Consider the following 17,025-nt stretch of genomic DNA (forward strand, 5'->3'; position numbering starts at 1 on the left):
CTGCAGAAGCCTTCTGATGCCAAGAGCATGCCATCATGACATTCACAGGGCGCTTCTATAAAGAAACATGGAATTGCAGCACAGATGGAAAGGGGCCAACCTATTTACACCAGCGCTAAACATGGTCAGTGTTGTACCATGCTGTCAGTAATGCAGCTCAATCATCACAGGTATTTGACCGATTACTGTGAATTCATTTCCACCTTCTTCTAATTTAATGATGCAGCTGGGGAGCCAAGGAATTTGAAAATTTTCTTCCAGCTGTATGTTTGGGAACAAAAAAAAGCAAAAATTCTATGGCTATGGCTTCAGTGTATTTTATCACGTCTGTCTTTGATAGTGCCATTCATTCTCTCTTTTCTACATCTCACTGAGAATTTTTCTTAGATTTCTAACTGTCTCTTACTAAAAACTATTAATAACTGTCAGACTACAAAAACTGAGATACAACTGATTTAACATAAAAATGGTATTTCACTATTGCTACGGTGCCAATTTTTCTGAGATTTATTCAGTACATAACTTCTCTTTACTGAGAAAAAGAGACATTCTCCTATGGCTTCGGCTATTTTCTTTTTTCTCTCCCAGCTGTGCTGTTGGTACTCACCTCCTATATTTGCAGAAAACCCACTTTTCCCAATTCCCTGATTCTATGTGCTTTGCCGAGCATAGCACTTACTGCCATAAATAGTCCCTTTAAATATGACTTCTTGTAGTAAAGTCTCGCTTTGGCAAGTGCATATCTGTATGATCAGGTCACTAAATGTTTAGTTATGCTGTTGAAATTACTACACTCAGCATACTTTCAAGCACCTGTTAGACTTCCTGGACTAATGTAACTAACTTTAATACGCTACAGTACCATCTCAGGGATTTATTTTACATGATGTAAAATTCTGGCCTATTACCATTTAGACAGGAAACTCTGCCAATTTTAACTAGGATTTTTACAGTTCAAGAAACTAAAAACCTAGATTTACCCATCTGATCATTAAAAAATGTGAGCATAGGCTAAGCAGTCAACGACAAATTCAAACAGGCAGAATTATTTTTCAAATATCTGGGAGTTGCAGTTTCTTCAGGACGGAAACTTTGGTGGCTCAGATGAGGGAAAAAGTACAGAAATTTGAGTAAATAGTCCTGAAGTAGAAATACCGTATCAATTACCAAAAAGCAGAAAAGGTGGTTTAAAAGTAGAAGTTTAACAAGACAGTCAAGCACCAATAAATCTTGCTGAATAAATACATTCATGATAATGATTACTAAAACCCCGTATCATGGATTAGGCAGCGAACCTGAGTGTCCAACAATCTGAAAGTCTCTTATACTCAACAATATATTCAGTAGCTTTGGCATCTGAAAATAGGGCTTTTTGTCCCATATACTTTATTTTCATATTTAAGCTAGCACACATACTAAAAGGATATTCAAATCTCTGTAAAATGACTGAACAATAATATTCCCTAAAATAACACAGTGACTTTGCATATCTACCTACAACTCTAACAAATTACCAAAAGGAGGGTCATGTACAAAGAAGAGAGAATGAATTTTCAGTTGCAGTTCAAATGTTATAGGGATCCCCAGTTAGCATAAACCATCAGAGCCCATTTAAAAGGCAATGCGCCATCAGATGGCATTATATGGTATCCATATAATCAGACAGGTTTTGCACACGTGCAACTGCATTGATTGTAATGAGGTATCTTCCCAACTGACCCCCATAACGGAAAAATCTACATTCACACTGGTGTAAATCAAGGACTTAATGACTTACCTCAGCATAAACTGGACAGAAACACAGTAATCCTATAGGATTTTGTATGAGAGGACTCAACTTCTCTTATTCATATAACTCCCAGTCGTATCCAGGAGATCCAGAAAGTGATGGGGTTATAAAGATGGGTACATGCAATATATATATACTTGACAAAGCCTCAGTATGAGCTTAGTTTTCAGTATGTCACTGCTTAGTTCTATCAGCATCAGTAGGCTTGAGCGTGGGACCACATGCTCAGGAGACTCAAGGCTAAAAGTCCTGCCCACTATTCAGAAAGCCAGTCTACTTGGAATCTTTCTTCCCAAACTTCCCCATTTACTGCTAGGGTTGCTTTTCCACTTTTTAAAATATTTTTTTCCCCACTACAAGATCACACGATATCATGAGGTATTCAGATATAAAACCTACACTGGTTTAGAATATCTAAGACAAGCGACCCATATAGGTGTCACAGCTAGTCAGATGTAACTTCAGGTTGATAACTGCTTACCAGTGGGAAATTATCAAAAATAACAGAGAGATACTGTGTCTGATACTTAGGAAGAGAAATAACTAAATAATAATGCAGACAACATGCCTGGAAGGTACAGCCACTAATGCTTTTAACTGAGAGCATTTCTTACCCTCAAATTCATTCAATAGGGTATCAATAATGCAAAGTATACTAGTGGATCTAGTTTTAGGTGATTTCAAAGCAATTTCAGAGGCACCAAAATCAGACATGTGCCCCAGGTTCTCACTGGACTTCTAGTACTTTCATCTATTTGTACTTTCCTAGAGCAGAAGATAATTAATAACAACTTACTGGACGCATTATGAAGCATCTTTTGCCTTTGATAATTTTTTTGCAATCTGTTTATGAATTGTTTGAAACTTTGTGGCCCAAAATGATTTCCCAAGTATGTGTCATGCACAGCCTTAATAATAGAAAGCTTTCTGCTCTGCAGAATGTTAGTGACCCATCCCCTGAATATTCAGCGTGCGAGGTTCAAACTGAGCACACAGTGCCATACTCTGTTGGCAGGATCCTGAGGCTTTTCTGCCTGCATCCAAGGCCAGCTGGTGGATACATGTCAGGACATGTGGACAGGTCAGGAGGGCTCAGCACAGGTGTGCCTCTCCTGTCTTTAGGAGATGCTTTCATGCTGAGGCTCTTGCTGCACATTGTGGCTGCATCGCAGCTGTGGCTGCACCTGCCCCCATGCTTCCACGCAACCCTAAGCCTGATCCATAGACTGACTCCCTGCCTTCACCACCAGTCTGGCTCACCTCTATGGACTTGTTGGGAGCTCACCAGGTTATGGCTGACGTTACTCTCTCCGGATATGATCCTCACCCTCAGTTGCTGGTTCCCATTCCTGACTCCCAGTGGGTGAGAGCCCAGCCTTGGCTCCTGGCTTGCCTGCCCTCACCGAGCTGCCTGTCCTTGCTGATCCCTAACACATGGGCTTCTTACAGACTAGGTTTCTACTCTGGTGGACTGTTAAGAACCCTGGCCTATACTATGTGATGACATCTGAAGAAGGAGTGTGACATGACACACAAATTAACTTCTTGTTAGAACAGGCAGCCACAATTATTTGAACTAGGGATTTTCTTGGCTTTCCTGTTTATATTCAGTAGCAACAACAAACTCAGAATTCCTTCTGCTCTCAGAGCTGATTAAACAAAAGCCCACATTTACTCCAGTCAAATATTTTGAAAGAAACCTACTTTATGAAACTGTTTTCAAGATGTCATTTATACAGGGATGATGAAGATTGCAATATTGGCTTTTGCAGTTTGGATCCTGTAGCGCCCAGCTCAGCGCATGAATTAACAGCCTTAGCACACCATGGTTTCCATGTACTTCATGTTCCATTTGTGTCTCTGAACTGGGAAATCTCAGTCTGTACAGACTCATAATACATACCGCACATTTCACTGACCTGGCCTTCAGATTCTCTTAGGTGCTTGTGAGGAAGACAGGGATGTGTGTATGTGCGTGCATGCAGGCATGCATCTTTCCATGCACAAAAAAAGGGTAAATAAAAAAGCCTCCTCAACCAAGTATGTCTGCAGCCAATTACAAATAGCAATGATTATTCCAGTATTGAGGCAAGGGCAAAATTTAAGAGAATTCCCAGTTGGGTCATGAACTCACAAGGTACAAATATGCAGGAGAGATGTATTAACTGAGCCACCAGCTTTAGGAAACTACAATACCTGAACATTATCTCCCTGTTTACTTCACAGTACTGTATGCAGCAAAGTGTACAGCAAGTACATTTTTTTTTTTAAAGGCAATTAAGAAGTAAGAAAAACGTTAAGATACATTTGTTTTAAAGGAAAGGAAAAGTTGAAGTACCCACCTATTTATTATTAGATAAACACGGCCATTGACTTTGGCGTGACTATGAAGTGGGAGATGAAAGCACAAGAATGCATGAGATGAAAATGGGAAATGAATTAGAGAGAGAGAAAAGGAAACTGTTAAACAGGAATGAATGCACTTTCCTGTCTACCAAGAGAGACACATTGTCATAACAAAGCACAATCTGAAAGCTTAACACACCATGCAGTGAAAAGTCTAGGAAGCTTAAAAATGCAGTACTTCGATGTTTAGACCATATGAAACTTCAGTTAGAACTACAGGTACTTTTCATGGTCCCCAAAATGTGAGAAGAGCCTCTACTGTTTTCTCTCAAGTAAGCCTTAGAATATCCATATGTTTTTAAAACAGATATTTTACTTCTTTTATTTAAAAGAAATCGTGACAGAGCATCATACCATAGAAATTATCTACCTCACAGCCTTTATCTCTGCAGTACCATAACTCACAGTACAGCAAGGAAATAGGCTTGGAAAGTCCTAATCAGAGGATTTTTATTTCTCCTGCAGGTGTAAAATTGAGACAATCAGTTCTGTCATCTTTAAAAATAGTGAGAAGTGCCTCATTCTGCCAGTTCCAATGTACCAGTTTCTGTCCCCTCTATTTGAGGCTGGCAGTGCCTTACTCTTGAACCTACTCTGCAAACTTTGCTCATGTGAAGCAGCACCATAATACATGAACAGCCTCAGCAATTTTAACAGGACTCTTCAGTTAGACACAAACATAATACCACAATTATACATGGCTTTTCAGGGGCAGATGGAGGAACTGGAGCTCTTGTCCCTATTACTTTCATGACTAGCTCTCAACTGCTGTGGTTATTTTAACAAGTTTGCTATTAAAAACATTGAGTTCTGTCTGCTTACTCAAAACTAGGATTCAGTTTCAAAGTAGCAGCATAAAAGCAGTTTTGAAAGGTAAACTAGCTGTTGAATCAGTGCTACAGTTTTCAAAGCAAAAGGGAAAATTAAGTTTTAGTGGTTTTGTTAAGAAAATTGCACATACCCGTGAGTCTTTAATCTGTGCTTTAATTGTCCCTGCAGCTTATTTCTATTGCTAGCATTACTGGTAATTTGGAGTTGGTTGTTGTGCTAGTTCTTATCCAGCTTTATGCATCATCAATACAAATGTCAGCTGAGCTCTCATCCAGAAGCTTTGAACTATAAAGTCAGCTGATGCTCAGTACTGACTGATCAAACTGAGGGAACAAACCAGCTGGATCTTCATATGGCAGGCAGTGTTAATGATAGTACAAACCAGAAAAAGTGTTCCGATTTGGGTATTGGACACAATTGTGGAAGTTTCTGAGGAGGAACAAATGATATATGGGGTAAGTGTGATTCTGAAACACTGCAAAATGGCAAATGTAGCACATATGCCACGTTTAAGAATTAAAAATATCTAGCTACTTATCTGACAGCTCAATATAATCTAACGTACATTTAGACTTAAAAAATTAGCATTACAGTAGCAAGACAGAAAAGCCAATGATCTCACACAATCCTCCTCACCTGCCACTTTACTGTAGCAAGAAGCCTGGTGTGACAATGAATATTTACTTTCAGCACTGTATCTCAAGGCTACTTAATCTGGGCAAAACTTTTTGCTCTCAACAAGGCACTGAAAACATTTTGTGTCTTTAGTATCACTGCTTCTGTCCTTTGGGAATGATGTGTCTTTAGTCACAGTGATTCTTTTCATGCCAGCATTTGGATAGCTGTATAATATTTTGGTATCTGTCATGTATAATAGAAAGATTTGCAAGTAGAGGTTTCACAGGCAGAGTGTACTGTACCATGAACCCATCTAAATCCTGGGAGCACCTTAGGTTTTGGTTTGGTTTTTTTTGTTTGTTTTTTTTTTTTTTTTGTTTCCATTTTGTGCCTACTGGATCAGTGGAAGCTGTTTCTATGTTACTCAGCACAAGTGCAAAGTTTGGGCTACAAAAGAGCTTGCACAGTTACTGCAAACTATAATGCATTCCTGCAGATGCCTCAGAACAGGAGCAATCCTCCATTTCAGCTCTGACACCTATCTGGGCTCTGGTTTCAGGGCTTGACTGCCTCGTTCAGAGATGTTAACGTGCACCCGCTGCTTCACAAGAAAATTTGCTCACAGGCCATTCCAAAGGGCCCTTGAATCTACCATCACATTTAGCAATTCAAGAAAAGCAAAAAGACGAAGGTATTATGTATGCAAACAGCCATTGTAAAATGTAAGTTAAAAACCCCACAACATTGTTAGGAAACTTTGTCAACTTGGATTTGTTCTGGTTTTAGCAGTTACTTAAATACAGAAACCAGAAGCGTTCTGTAAAAGTAGAGCTTATTCTCATGCACCGATGATAGGGGACACAAACACACTTGTACCATACATACACTGTAAAGTAGCTTTATATTAAATTGAATGCATGAAAAATATCTGAAATGCTTTTTTAAATCTAGCAAGTCCTAGAGCAGAATTCTCTGTTAAGATAAACACAACACACTGTGGTATACGTGATGTTATGCAGCTAGTTTGCATTCATAGATGTGCAGCTGAGTTACATGTATCATTGGACAGGTAAACACCCAAGAAGTACTGTCTAAATGAATTGGTTTCTTCAATGAATTAGAGTAAATGTCATCACATAATATAACACTATGTACTATCAAACCATTTCTCTTTCTTGTGCTCCTGGAGTAGGATCCTAGGCCAGACATGTTTTTATGCAGGAGAATATGGAAGAGTTCAACGCAGGAAAAGTGAGGTGCCGGACTAATGAAAAAACACTAATGAACTTCTGGATGAGATCACTGAATGTCTCAAAGAGCTAGAAAAGCCAAGGGTCAGTGCTTTAAAAAGTGACCAAAGGTTTGGGATTTTTCAAGTTCAACTTTACAAAAAGGCCTAATTGTCCAATGTAACTGTGGTATTCGCCAAAGATCTCCAAATCGTCATTTGGGTCTCAAAATGGGCTCTGGAAACCAGAAGTGACCCAAATTAAAAGCCTATTTCCTACTACTGACAGGACTTACAAAAAGGCACACATAGCAATTCAGCATCTAACTCTCATTAAAGGTTAAAGACAATGAGATAAATACTTAAATATCATTAGTAGCTTTGAAAACATACCCCAAAATGAAAAACTTCAGTGTGTAGGGTGAAGTGGGGGGAAGACAGATACTTCAGTTGTCATTTGTTTAAGCGGGGTGCTGGATACTGCGCACCTCCTTTTTAAATCAGGTAGACACAGCAAAGGCAAATGACATCTAATGAAACGTGATCATTACAAGGCAGTCAGAAACAGCATATTTATACAGATAATCAATAACTCCATTTATTTTGTTTCCTTACCTGTAAATAGTATTGTCCTGTTTGCTGGTTACAGCTTTCAAATCAGTGAGCTGGAGAAACCGGTCATGGAAATAGTGAAGGTGTAAGATACAAGCCAGCAGGAAGGAGGTGGGGATAAAGATGCGTGTGAATAGCTCAGCCACAGAAAACTGTTTTAAGCCAAGGTCCGCTAATCTGGAAAGAAAACCAGGAAGCAACTAAGCCACCCTTCCACACCAAAATCTTTTTCTTGCTATGAGACACTACTACAAATCATGCGCAATAGGAAATAAGGGGCTGGTACTTGTTACGTATTTTTGCTTTTTAAAATTCTTCTAACCCAGCAAGTTTTACAATGCAAATATCTTGCATTTGGACTCAGTAATGTAGAGAGATACTGTAATGTACAGAGTCAAATGAACCAACCCTGCCACAGATCTCTTGAACCAGATTGAGTCATCTCTAACTGAAATTCCTGCACTGGAGATCCACTCATATTGCATATACTTTCTCACGTAACCTTTTGAGAAATGCCCAACACATAAAGAGGAGGAAGAAGCACAAACCTCCTCATTAGCAGGAGGGCAGGTCCACCTTCATCAGCTCTAGACATCCTGCAAACCTACCCTTAATCTCTCTCTGGACCTTGTTCCTGTGGTCAAGGAGGTAGAGAGAAGTAGTGGCACTGTACTGGAGACAGTGCCAAGGCCTTGGCAGCAGACAGGAGGAAATGCAACTCTTTGAGCCCCTCTCATGCCCTTTCTCATCTCTATTGTTACACCAATAAAACTGTGGCCTCAGAGCTGAGACCTTAGTCGGCTATGCCTGGGGATGGTCTCATGACATTTTTCCCCCATAAGGAGAAAGACTACTCTCAGACCGTGCCAGCACACTGAACACAAAAGTCCAAAGAAAAAAAATGATATTAATCAGAAACACTTACTTTTTTTCATCCAGGCCTGTCATGTTCTTCCACAACCCAGGGAATGACTCAAACTGGTATGTATAGATGAAGATAAGTACCAACATCGTGTAAACAACCACTGACATCCAAAAGTACTTTAAAATCCTTCTCCACCATTCATAGTGCACCTGAAAATCACACACTAAAGATGCTGAAACAAGCTGAAGGCAAAGACATGAATAAAAGTACTGCCAACCAAAGATGATTACTATTTTTCCTAGCTGGCCTAATGTAAACAATGCTTACCATCCAAGGGCAGCCACAGTTCTTTGCGATACAGTTTCTACCCCTGATGCACATGCACTTAAGTACAGATTTTTGTGTAAAAATGTCTGTTGGGACATGGTCACAGACATGAAGGCCAGGGAGAGCTTCAGTCACGCAGTTTCATCACCTAATGTGGATGAAAGTTAAGGAAGAAAGGGACTCCATGCTCATCGTGTGGAAGCTGTGTGCACCAGCTGTCACAAGAACTGGTGGCTACGTAGGATGTGCACAAGCCCAGAATTTTCCCACACAGGTTCCAAAGCTCACGATGATGTGGGGTGGCATCCCAGAACAGAGGTATGTATTGTGTGCATTAACTTATGTGCACCCTGCCTGTCACTATAATCAAAAGCCAAAGGAGAATTAGTCTTAACCCTTTCAAATGACCTTACTATGTTGTATCTAACTAAAGAACAAACATACCATTTATGAATCGTGTTTGGAACTACTTCATTACCAAGTTAAAGGTATGAACCATTGTATTCAAGAACAAAATTTAGTTAACACAGTTCTCACTTACCTGATAGAGAGCCACACAGAAGAGAAACAGTACCATATAGATGATTTTGTACATGACAATTCTACCCTCAAAGCTGACAAAGAAGAACATGCCCCCACAGACGTAAATCCAGTACTTGATGAACATAGCCATCACCAGCTTCCCCAGGACTTTCATAATATCCTGTTCATCCTCATCATCCTCTTCCTCCTCTTCCTCCTCCTTCTCCTCCTCCTGTTCTTGTGCCATTTCACCCTCTTGCAACTCCTCTTCTGCAAATACAGAGTCACATTTGGCCTCTGTCTCTTCTGGAAACTTTTAGTAAGAATTGAAATGGGTGGAAAGTAAAATTTCTGCACACTTAACACAGAAACTTAAACCACAATATTCACATGAGACTGTATTTCTGAATCATACACTTGTCCAGAGCAGGGGAGAGTTTTAACCTCATATGAGCTTCAACCTGCTCCTGGAGCCATACAACGCATAGCTGTATGTCCTTACCAGACACCCGTCTTCACTTTGTCTGAAATGCAGGCAGCTGTAGCAGAAAATGAGAGCCTAAGGGTTGTGTAACGGATAACAGTCAAAACACTTTCCATAGCAATACCTATACTCTCAGGCAAGAAACCCTTTAAACTGGAAAACAAAGAAACCACCAGCAGCACCAGAAACCTCTCATCTTGAGTTTAAAGTTTAAACTCTCATCTTGAGTTTGAACCTCTCATCTTGAGTTTCATCCTTCAGAGAATATTGTGGTTACCTCCAAAAACCACAAGCAAGAGAAAACATTAACATAAACCCAAACAAGATTAAAAAACTTTAAATGCTGCACTAACACTGCTCTTTTTCAAAGAAACTACCACTTATCCAGCTTCTTCTGCTGTACCTGAGCCACTGCAGAAAAGACAAACTGCTTTTGCCGTATGCAGAGGTCAGGATTCCCTGATTATTAACCTTGTGAGGCTTGTGGAGGGCATGGTAACTGTCCCCCCAATAGCAAGCACATGAGCAAGTATCTAAGTAACAGGGCTTGTCAAACTCATAGCGTGCAGCTGTAACAATTTTCTTCCCATTGAGAACAATACGGAGACTTCAGCACCAAAAGGCTTGCTTTTTGTCCCACTCACCATTCCTGTTTCTCAGACACTTTCCTTGCTCTTGCTTTGCATATCCTTGCAGTGTCCAGCTCTGACTCTGATCAGATATTTTACTGAGACAAATACTGTAATTAATCAAACAGGAAACTACATCACTGCTTCCAGGGCTGGGTTTCTACCATTTCAGTGAGTTGAACTTGTTCAGATCAGCATCCAGAGAGAAAAAAACAGGCAAGGAAAGTTTGGGGGAATATGTGCCCAGTAGCAAAAGATAGAACAGGCCACCGAGCTGCTAGATGAGTTGAAACTGTAGCAGTAAACTTTGCTCTCAGATATGCTTCCGATAGCATGAACCTCTGCACTGAAAATACACATGCTTAGTTTCCCATTAAAATGAGTAGTTTAGCTTCTGGTTCTGTGCAAGTTTTATGTACAAACACAACTTCCAAGGTATTTAGCAACTGATTTTTCCTACATAAACTCTTCTCCCCCTGTGGTTAAACTCCTAGGACAATTAACCTGCTGGTTTGAGTTTGGGACACAGGAGTAAACAGATTATTTGAAAGTCCTGTGATATTTCTCAAATAAGTCATTTTAATTACCTTCCAGTAAAGAGAATTCTCATTTTATTTGACTTTCTAAAGTTCAAAGGTGTTTTATTTTATATCCCTAGAGATAGATGCTCATAGAATTTGTAATACCTTTCTTAGCTATTAACAGGTATCTTGTTAATTGTTTTCAGCATCACAGAAATGCAGTAACCAGAACTTCTATCATGACTGAAGGACTAAATTGGATCTGGCTTTACCTTTTTCTTCATTTTCTTCACTTCCAACTTTGACCTCAGATAAAGTAGCTTCTTTTAGCTGAAGTGCTTTCTGTTCAGTGAGGTGTTGCCTAAGCAGTAGCCAGAAAGTAATTGTGAAAAGAATCTGCAAACAAAAATCAAAACAAAAACAACAGACTAATTGTATTTCCTATGTCCTACTAATACACATATATGTTTTAAAAAATACTGCATGCCTTTGTTTTCTCTGTCTATCAGAAAATGGCACTGATGGCATCACCATCAAAGTGCATCTTTGTAAAAGTTAAGTCACTTAGGAAACACCCTGCATTAAAACCAACTTTATTTCATTTGTTTTCCATTGACTAATCACTTACCATTCTGCATCTCTTCTTAAAGGCATATGCCTATACGATTTTATTCTACCCCGTTCTATTCAGTTTTTAACTACTGTCTTACAAGATTAAGGATCTTTTCACTATGTATCGAGTGGTATAATTCCCATGTGTTCATTTTTGTTCTTTTTCCCCCCTTTTTTTCAGGGAAGCAGAACATGTAGGTGAGTGTATTGTCATTATTACAGTTTTGTATATCCTAAATCTTTAATATAGGAGGTTTGGTACTTCAGGTGCTTACATGCAATTAATTTAAAAATCAGAAAATTCTTTGTATGCCGTTAAGTTACATAAAATCCAGTCAACTGAATATGCCTTTCATTTGGAGCGGTTAGAAGATTTAAGATGGCTTTTCATTCTTTGAGGAGCTTTAAGATATGATAATTCAATAACAGCCGGATACCTTAGAAACAAATAAGGATATTTAATGAAAAGTGTGTTTCTGTGTTTTGCAAAAAGCTAAATTAACAGCTTGCAATACTGAGAGATGGTCAAAATTCAGAAAACAGCTTTGATGCCTATTCATCACACACTTGATTCTACATACATTCTACAAGGTTTCCACTGATTTCAGCGGCACAGAACAAGACTTACTTGACTACTTAGCAAGAATAAAATCTCAAATAGGAAGCACGTAAGAGCCAAGGATTTTGCACACAACAGAATGACAAGTCAAGCAGTACAATTTAAAGAACTCTCCTGGTTTTCATCTAACGTGGAAGTACTTAATGGGGGAAAGGAGAGGTCCCAGGCTAGCGACAGCTGTTTTCACTACAGTTAATGCTGTGAGCTACAGCAGATTTTCAGCCTCTGTGAATTGTCACAGCTTCTCCAGATACCTTCTGAAGCTCTGGCCTTTGCAACACGAACTTTTGATATTGTAAAACACAGATTTGTTCTGCGGCAATTAGCTCCATCTCCCTCCTGGATTTATGCCTTGTTCTTTTTGACATTTCCAAAGCCAGAGCTAGCTCTAAGAAAAGACTTGAAGGGTTGCAGATCAAATAAATACTTTCAGTCACCTTCTACACTATCCCTTTTATTTCCTTTTCAGACCAGGAAACACACATATAGCATGCAGAAAATTATGCAGAAAGAATTACAGTACCTTTCTATTTTCCTCTCTTTGCAGAATACAGTATCAAATCTTTATTTACATTCAACTGTTATTCAAAGGACTTTAAACTAGGAATAACAAGGAGGGACAGTTACTAGCAGCCTTGAGAGGACTGACAAGCAAAGGGTGTCTGGGGTGATACGAACAAAAGGAAACACATAATCAACAAAACAGGGTATATGTGGGGTCACTGAAAACATTTGTATGTAAGCAAGAAAATGTGTTCAAGGCACCATTATGGGGAAACCTTCTACATCCTTTCTGGGAAATCAGCATGCCAGGTGCCTCTCTGAAGTGCCTGTACACTAATGCATGCAGCATGGGGAATAAACACAAGGAATTAGAGACCTCTGTGCAGGGCTATGATCTTGTTGTCACAGACAGGGTGTGACAGCTTGCATAGCTGCCATAGAGAGATACAGACTCTTTAGGAAGCACGAGCCAGGAAGATGTGGAGGTGGAGCTGCGATTTGCATGACAGCACAGCTGGAACATGCGGGCTCTGCCTGGGGATGGATGATGAGCTAGCTAACCTGGGAGAAATACAGAGGCACTGGCCGAGCATTGCAGAGACATGGTTAGAAAAGCCAAGGCCTGAAGCTGAGTCTGGCGATGCATGCTGAGAGCAACGAGAAGAACTTCTGTAAGTACATAAGCAGAAAAAGGAAATCTGGGGAAAATGTGGGCCCATGCTGAGTAGGGAAAGGGCCCTGGTGATGCAGGACATGAAAAAGGCTGAGGCATCAAATGCCCCCTTTGCCTCAGTCTTTGCTAGGAAGACCAGCCTTCAGGAATCATAGGTCCCTAAGGCTGTGGGAAGTCTGAAGCAAGACCCACCCTTGGTGGAAGAGGACCAGGTCAGGGCATGCTTAAGCAAACTGAGCATACGTAAATCCATAGGTCCTGACAGGGTGTACCCACGAGTGCTGAGGGAGCTGGTAGATGTCATTGTAGGGACTACTCTCAATAGCTTTGATTGACTGTGGTGACTGGAAGACTGGAAGAAAGCAAATGTCATGCTCCTGTCTTCAATAAGGGCAAGATGGAGCATATAGGCTCATCAGCCTCAACTTGATCCCTGGGAAGGTGAGGTGGCGGGATGTAGAGGAATGAAGGCAGTGGGTTGATTAGCATTGATAATATGCAGCTGTGGCCTTGCCTCGAAGGCAGTGGGTTGATTGACATGGATGATGTGCAGCTGTAGCTCCTTCCTGCTAAGTGGTTAAACAGCCCTGAGGAGTGTGGGAGAGGGGTTGGGTGGAGGGAGAGCAGTGTGGTCTGGCCTCTGGAGGAAGAAGAAACAGCATGGGCAGTAGAATCAGGCTAATGGTAAAAGCCTTGTTGCAGTTTGCTAGTTTTGCCTGTGCTGTGACAATTGGTGCCCTGTGTGAGGCAAGCTGATTTGGACTTTAACTACAACAGTGGGACACTAGAACAGGTTGCCCAGAGAAATTGCAGATGTTGCATCATTGGAAGTGTTTAAGGTCAGACTGGGCAGGGCTCTGAGCAACCTGATCTAGTGAAAGATGTCCCTGCCTATGGCAGGGGGGCCAGACTAGGTGATCTTTAAAGGCCTCTTCTGACCCAACTGTTCTATGATTCTAAGATGATGGAGCAGTTAATCCTGGAAAACGCTTCCAGGCACATGAAGGGCAAGAAAATCACCAGGAATAGTCAGTGTGAATTCACCAAGGGTAAGTCATGCTTGACCAACCTGATAAACTTCTGTGATGAAATGACTGCCTTGGTAGATGAGAGCAGCGTGTACTGCCTACCTAGACTTCAGGAAGGCTTTGACACTGTCTCCCATAAGATCCTCATAGACAAGCTGATGAAGTATGGGCTAGATGAGCAGTGAGGTGGATTGAAAACTGGCTGAACAGCTGACTGAGCTCAGAGTGTAGTAATCAGTGGCATAAAGTCTAGTTGCAGGTCAGTAATTAGCGATGTATGCCAGGGGTATATACTAGACCCAGTCCTGTTCAATGTCTTCATTTATGATCTGGATGATGGGGCACAGTGTACACTTACCAAATTTGCTGATGCCACAAAACTGGGAGGACTGGGTGATACACTAGAGGGTTGTGCTGCCATGCAGAGGGACCTCAACAGGCTCAAGAAATAGGCTAACAGGAACAGCATGGAGTTCAACAACAGGAACTGCAAAGTCCTGCACCTGGGGAGGAACAACCAGTTCACGCACCGTTACAGGCTGGGGGCTGACCATCTGGTGAGTAATTTGGCAGAAAAAGCCTGGGGGTCTGGGCGGACACCAGGTTGAACACGAGCCAGCAATGTGTCCTTACAGCAAAGGTGGCCGACAGTATCCTGGGTTGCATTAGGAGAAGTGTTGCCAGCCGGTTGAGGGAGGTGATCCTTCCCCTCTACTCAGCACTGGTGAAGCCACAATTTGAGTGCTGTGTCCCATTCTGGCACCCCAGTACAAGAGACATGGACATACTGGAGAGAGTCCAGTTGAATGGCCATGAAGATGAAGTGACTGCAGCATCTCTCCTATGAGAAAAGACTGAGAGCGCTGAGACTGTTCAGCCTGAATAAAAGAAAGCTCAGTGGAAACCTCATCCAATGTCTATAAATAACTGAAGGGAAAGTGGAAAACAGACGAAGCCAGGCACTTTTCAGTGGTGCCCAGTGACGGGGCAATGGGAACAAACTGAAACACAGGAGGATTCCTCTGAATGTCAAAGAACATTTTTTGGGGGGTGTGTGAGGGTGACAGAGCACGGGCACAGGTCACCCAGGGAGGCTGTGGAGTCTCCATTATTTGAGATGTTCAAAAGCCATCTGGGCAATGGTCCTGGGCAATCAGCTCTAGATGGCCTTGCTTGAGTTGGGGGAGTTGAATCAGATGACCTCCAGAAGTTTTTTTCAGCCTCACTCATTCTGTGAAATTTACACAATACATCATATTCAGCCTGAGACCCCACCAGACATCTTATAATGGTTTTATGAGGGTGGTCAAATCATAATATATACTCAACAGTTCCCTTTCTTGACACCAGCTAGTTTTAGATAACATATTTGATGATATAGTTAATAAAAAAGTGTCAATGTTTTCTTTAAAACTTAGAGTTTTAACAAGTTATTGAGGCAAACTGTAGAACTTCTCTTGCAGAACCCCTTGAACTTTAGCTCTCTTACTAAACTAGCCCAACCTATGAGAGAAATAATACAGCACTTGCAGGTTTTCAGATGCATTAAAGACCCAGAAATGGTTGTCCAAAGGGCACTGCCAACATGAAAAATCACTTACAGAATCACCTTAAATAGTAATTAGGAGTCACAAGGGAAGTGACTCACTTAGTGCAAGGAAAGCAGTGCCAACTAGATGCACTGAGATGCCCCTCTTGGGTACTCTAGGAAACAGCTTCCTATTTATGCTCGTGGCCTCCCCAGAAGCAAACTTGCCAAATAAAATGCATTTTGTAGTGCTTTCAAGACATCAAACTAAAAAAAAATCTATCACACACAGAGGTCAACAAACTCTTCTGTTTCTGACTTGAAATGGATTCCAACTCATGCTGCTTCAGGTGTAAGGATAAAGAATTAAAGTTTAGTCACAGCTATGTACTGCTGCTTGTGCCAAATCACAAGGGAGTGAGCAGTATTGGTAACTGCAACAACACCACAGTTCCAGTTGCCATCATATTTAGAGACAGACCTGACATTCCACGTGCATCAGTCTAACAAATCAAATCACATTTAGTTTTGCATCCAGTTTACAGAGCTAAACAAGTGAGCAATTTCCATCCACCAAGAATTTTCTACAGAATTAGCATGAAAATCCACAAAGATGTCTGAAACGTTTGTTTTGGTATTAGCTTAATATGCAAGAAACAATTTTCTGAACACTATTTTTTAATGCCTTACCCTTTATTGTAAAGCTGCTACTGAGCATGGTTATACTGAATACTAAAGACTCATTCTTAAATGCCAAGAGATTTACTTTTTTATCACCATATATTTTGTGGTTTCATAAATAAATCTCAACTGTTTGTAACACCTACCTTTGATGCCAGCTCCCCAGGTTCCTTTCTTTCTAAAAAACCAGACACTTGAGGAAGCTCATCATTCTTGAGCTCGATGCTCCATATATACTGCAGTGTTAGCAGTAAATTTCCATAGAAAACCATGAATGGTGAACTGATCATGGCGTATTTCCTTCGGTCCCGAATCATCCACAATGTGCAAGACCAGATGAGTAACACAAAAGTCAACCAGCTGTGATATGTGATACTCCACGCCTTGCAGGAGGAGGAAAAAGATATAAAAATGCTCAGAGATACATTCAGGAACGACACTGATGCATACTGCCAGTTACATTTAACTTATGCTTCTCGACTTTGCACACATTTTCATTGTCATGAGACTTTTCACCCATATTAATCACCTGATGGGCCGGCTACAAT

General features: G+C 40.8%; 1 protein-coding gene across 15 annotated transcripts in view; it reads right to left on the reverse strand.

The window, feature by feature from the left end:
* The window catches only part of PIEZO2 (piezo type mechanosensitive ion channel component 2), a 314,952-nt gene that overhangs the window by 78,508 nt on the left and 219,419 nt on the right, over positions 1-17,025 (reverse strand). For 11 of the 15 annotated variants that reach the window (XM_055799791.1, XM_055799795.1, XM_055799790.1 and 8 more), the window contains 6 exons: positions 16,624-16,860; positions 11,105-11,228; positions 9,218-9,468; positions 8,410-8,558; positions 7,488-7,661; positions 4,132-4,173 (listed from right to left, as the gene is read on the reverse strand). In XM_055799791.1, the coding sequence (XP_055655766.1) occupies positions 4,132-4,173; positions 7,488-7,661; positions 8,410-8,558; positions 9,218-9,468; positions 11,105-11,228; positions 16,624-16,860 (977 nt within the window). The remainder of the gene's footprint in view (positions 1-4,131; positions 4,174-7,487; positions 7,662-8,409; positions 8,559-9,217; positions 9,469-11,104; positions 11,229-16,623; positions 16,861-17,025) is intronic. The other 4 variants (XM_055799802.1, XM_055799798.1, XM_055799801.1 and 1 more) reach the window with 1 other exon arrangement.

The sequence above is a fragment of the Falco peregrinus genome, chromosome 3 (assembly GCF_023634155.1).
Source record: "Falco peregrinus isolate bFalPer1 chromosome 3, bFalPer1.pri, whole genome shotgun sequence".
NCBI lineage: Eukaryota > Metazoa > Chordata > Aves > Falconiformes > Falconidae > Falco > Falco peregrinus.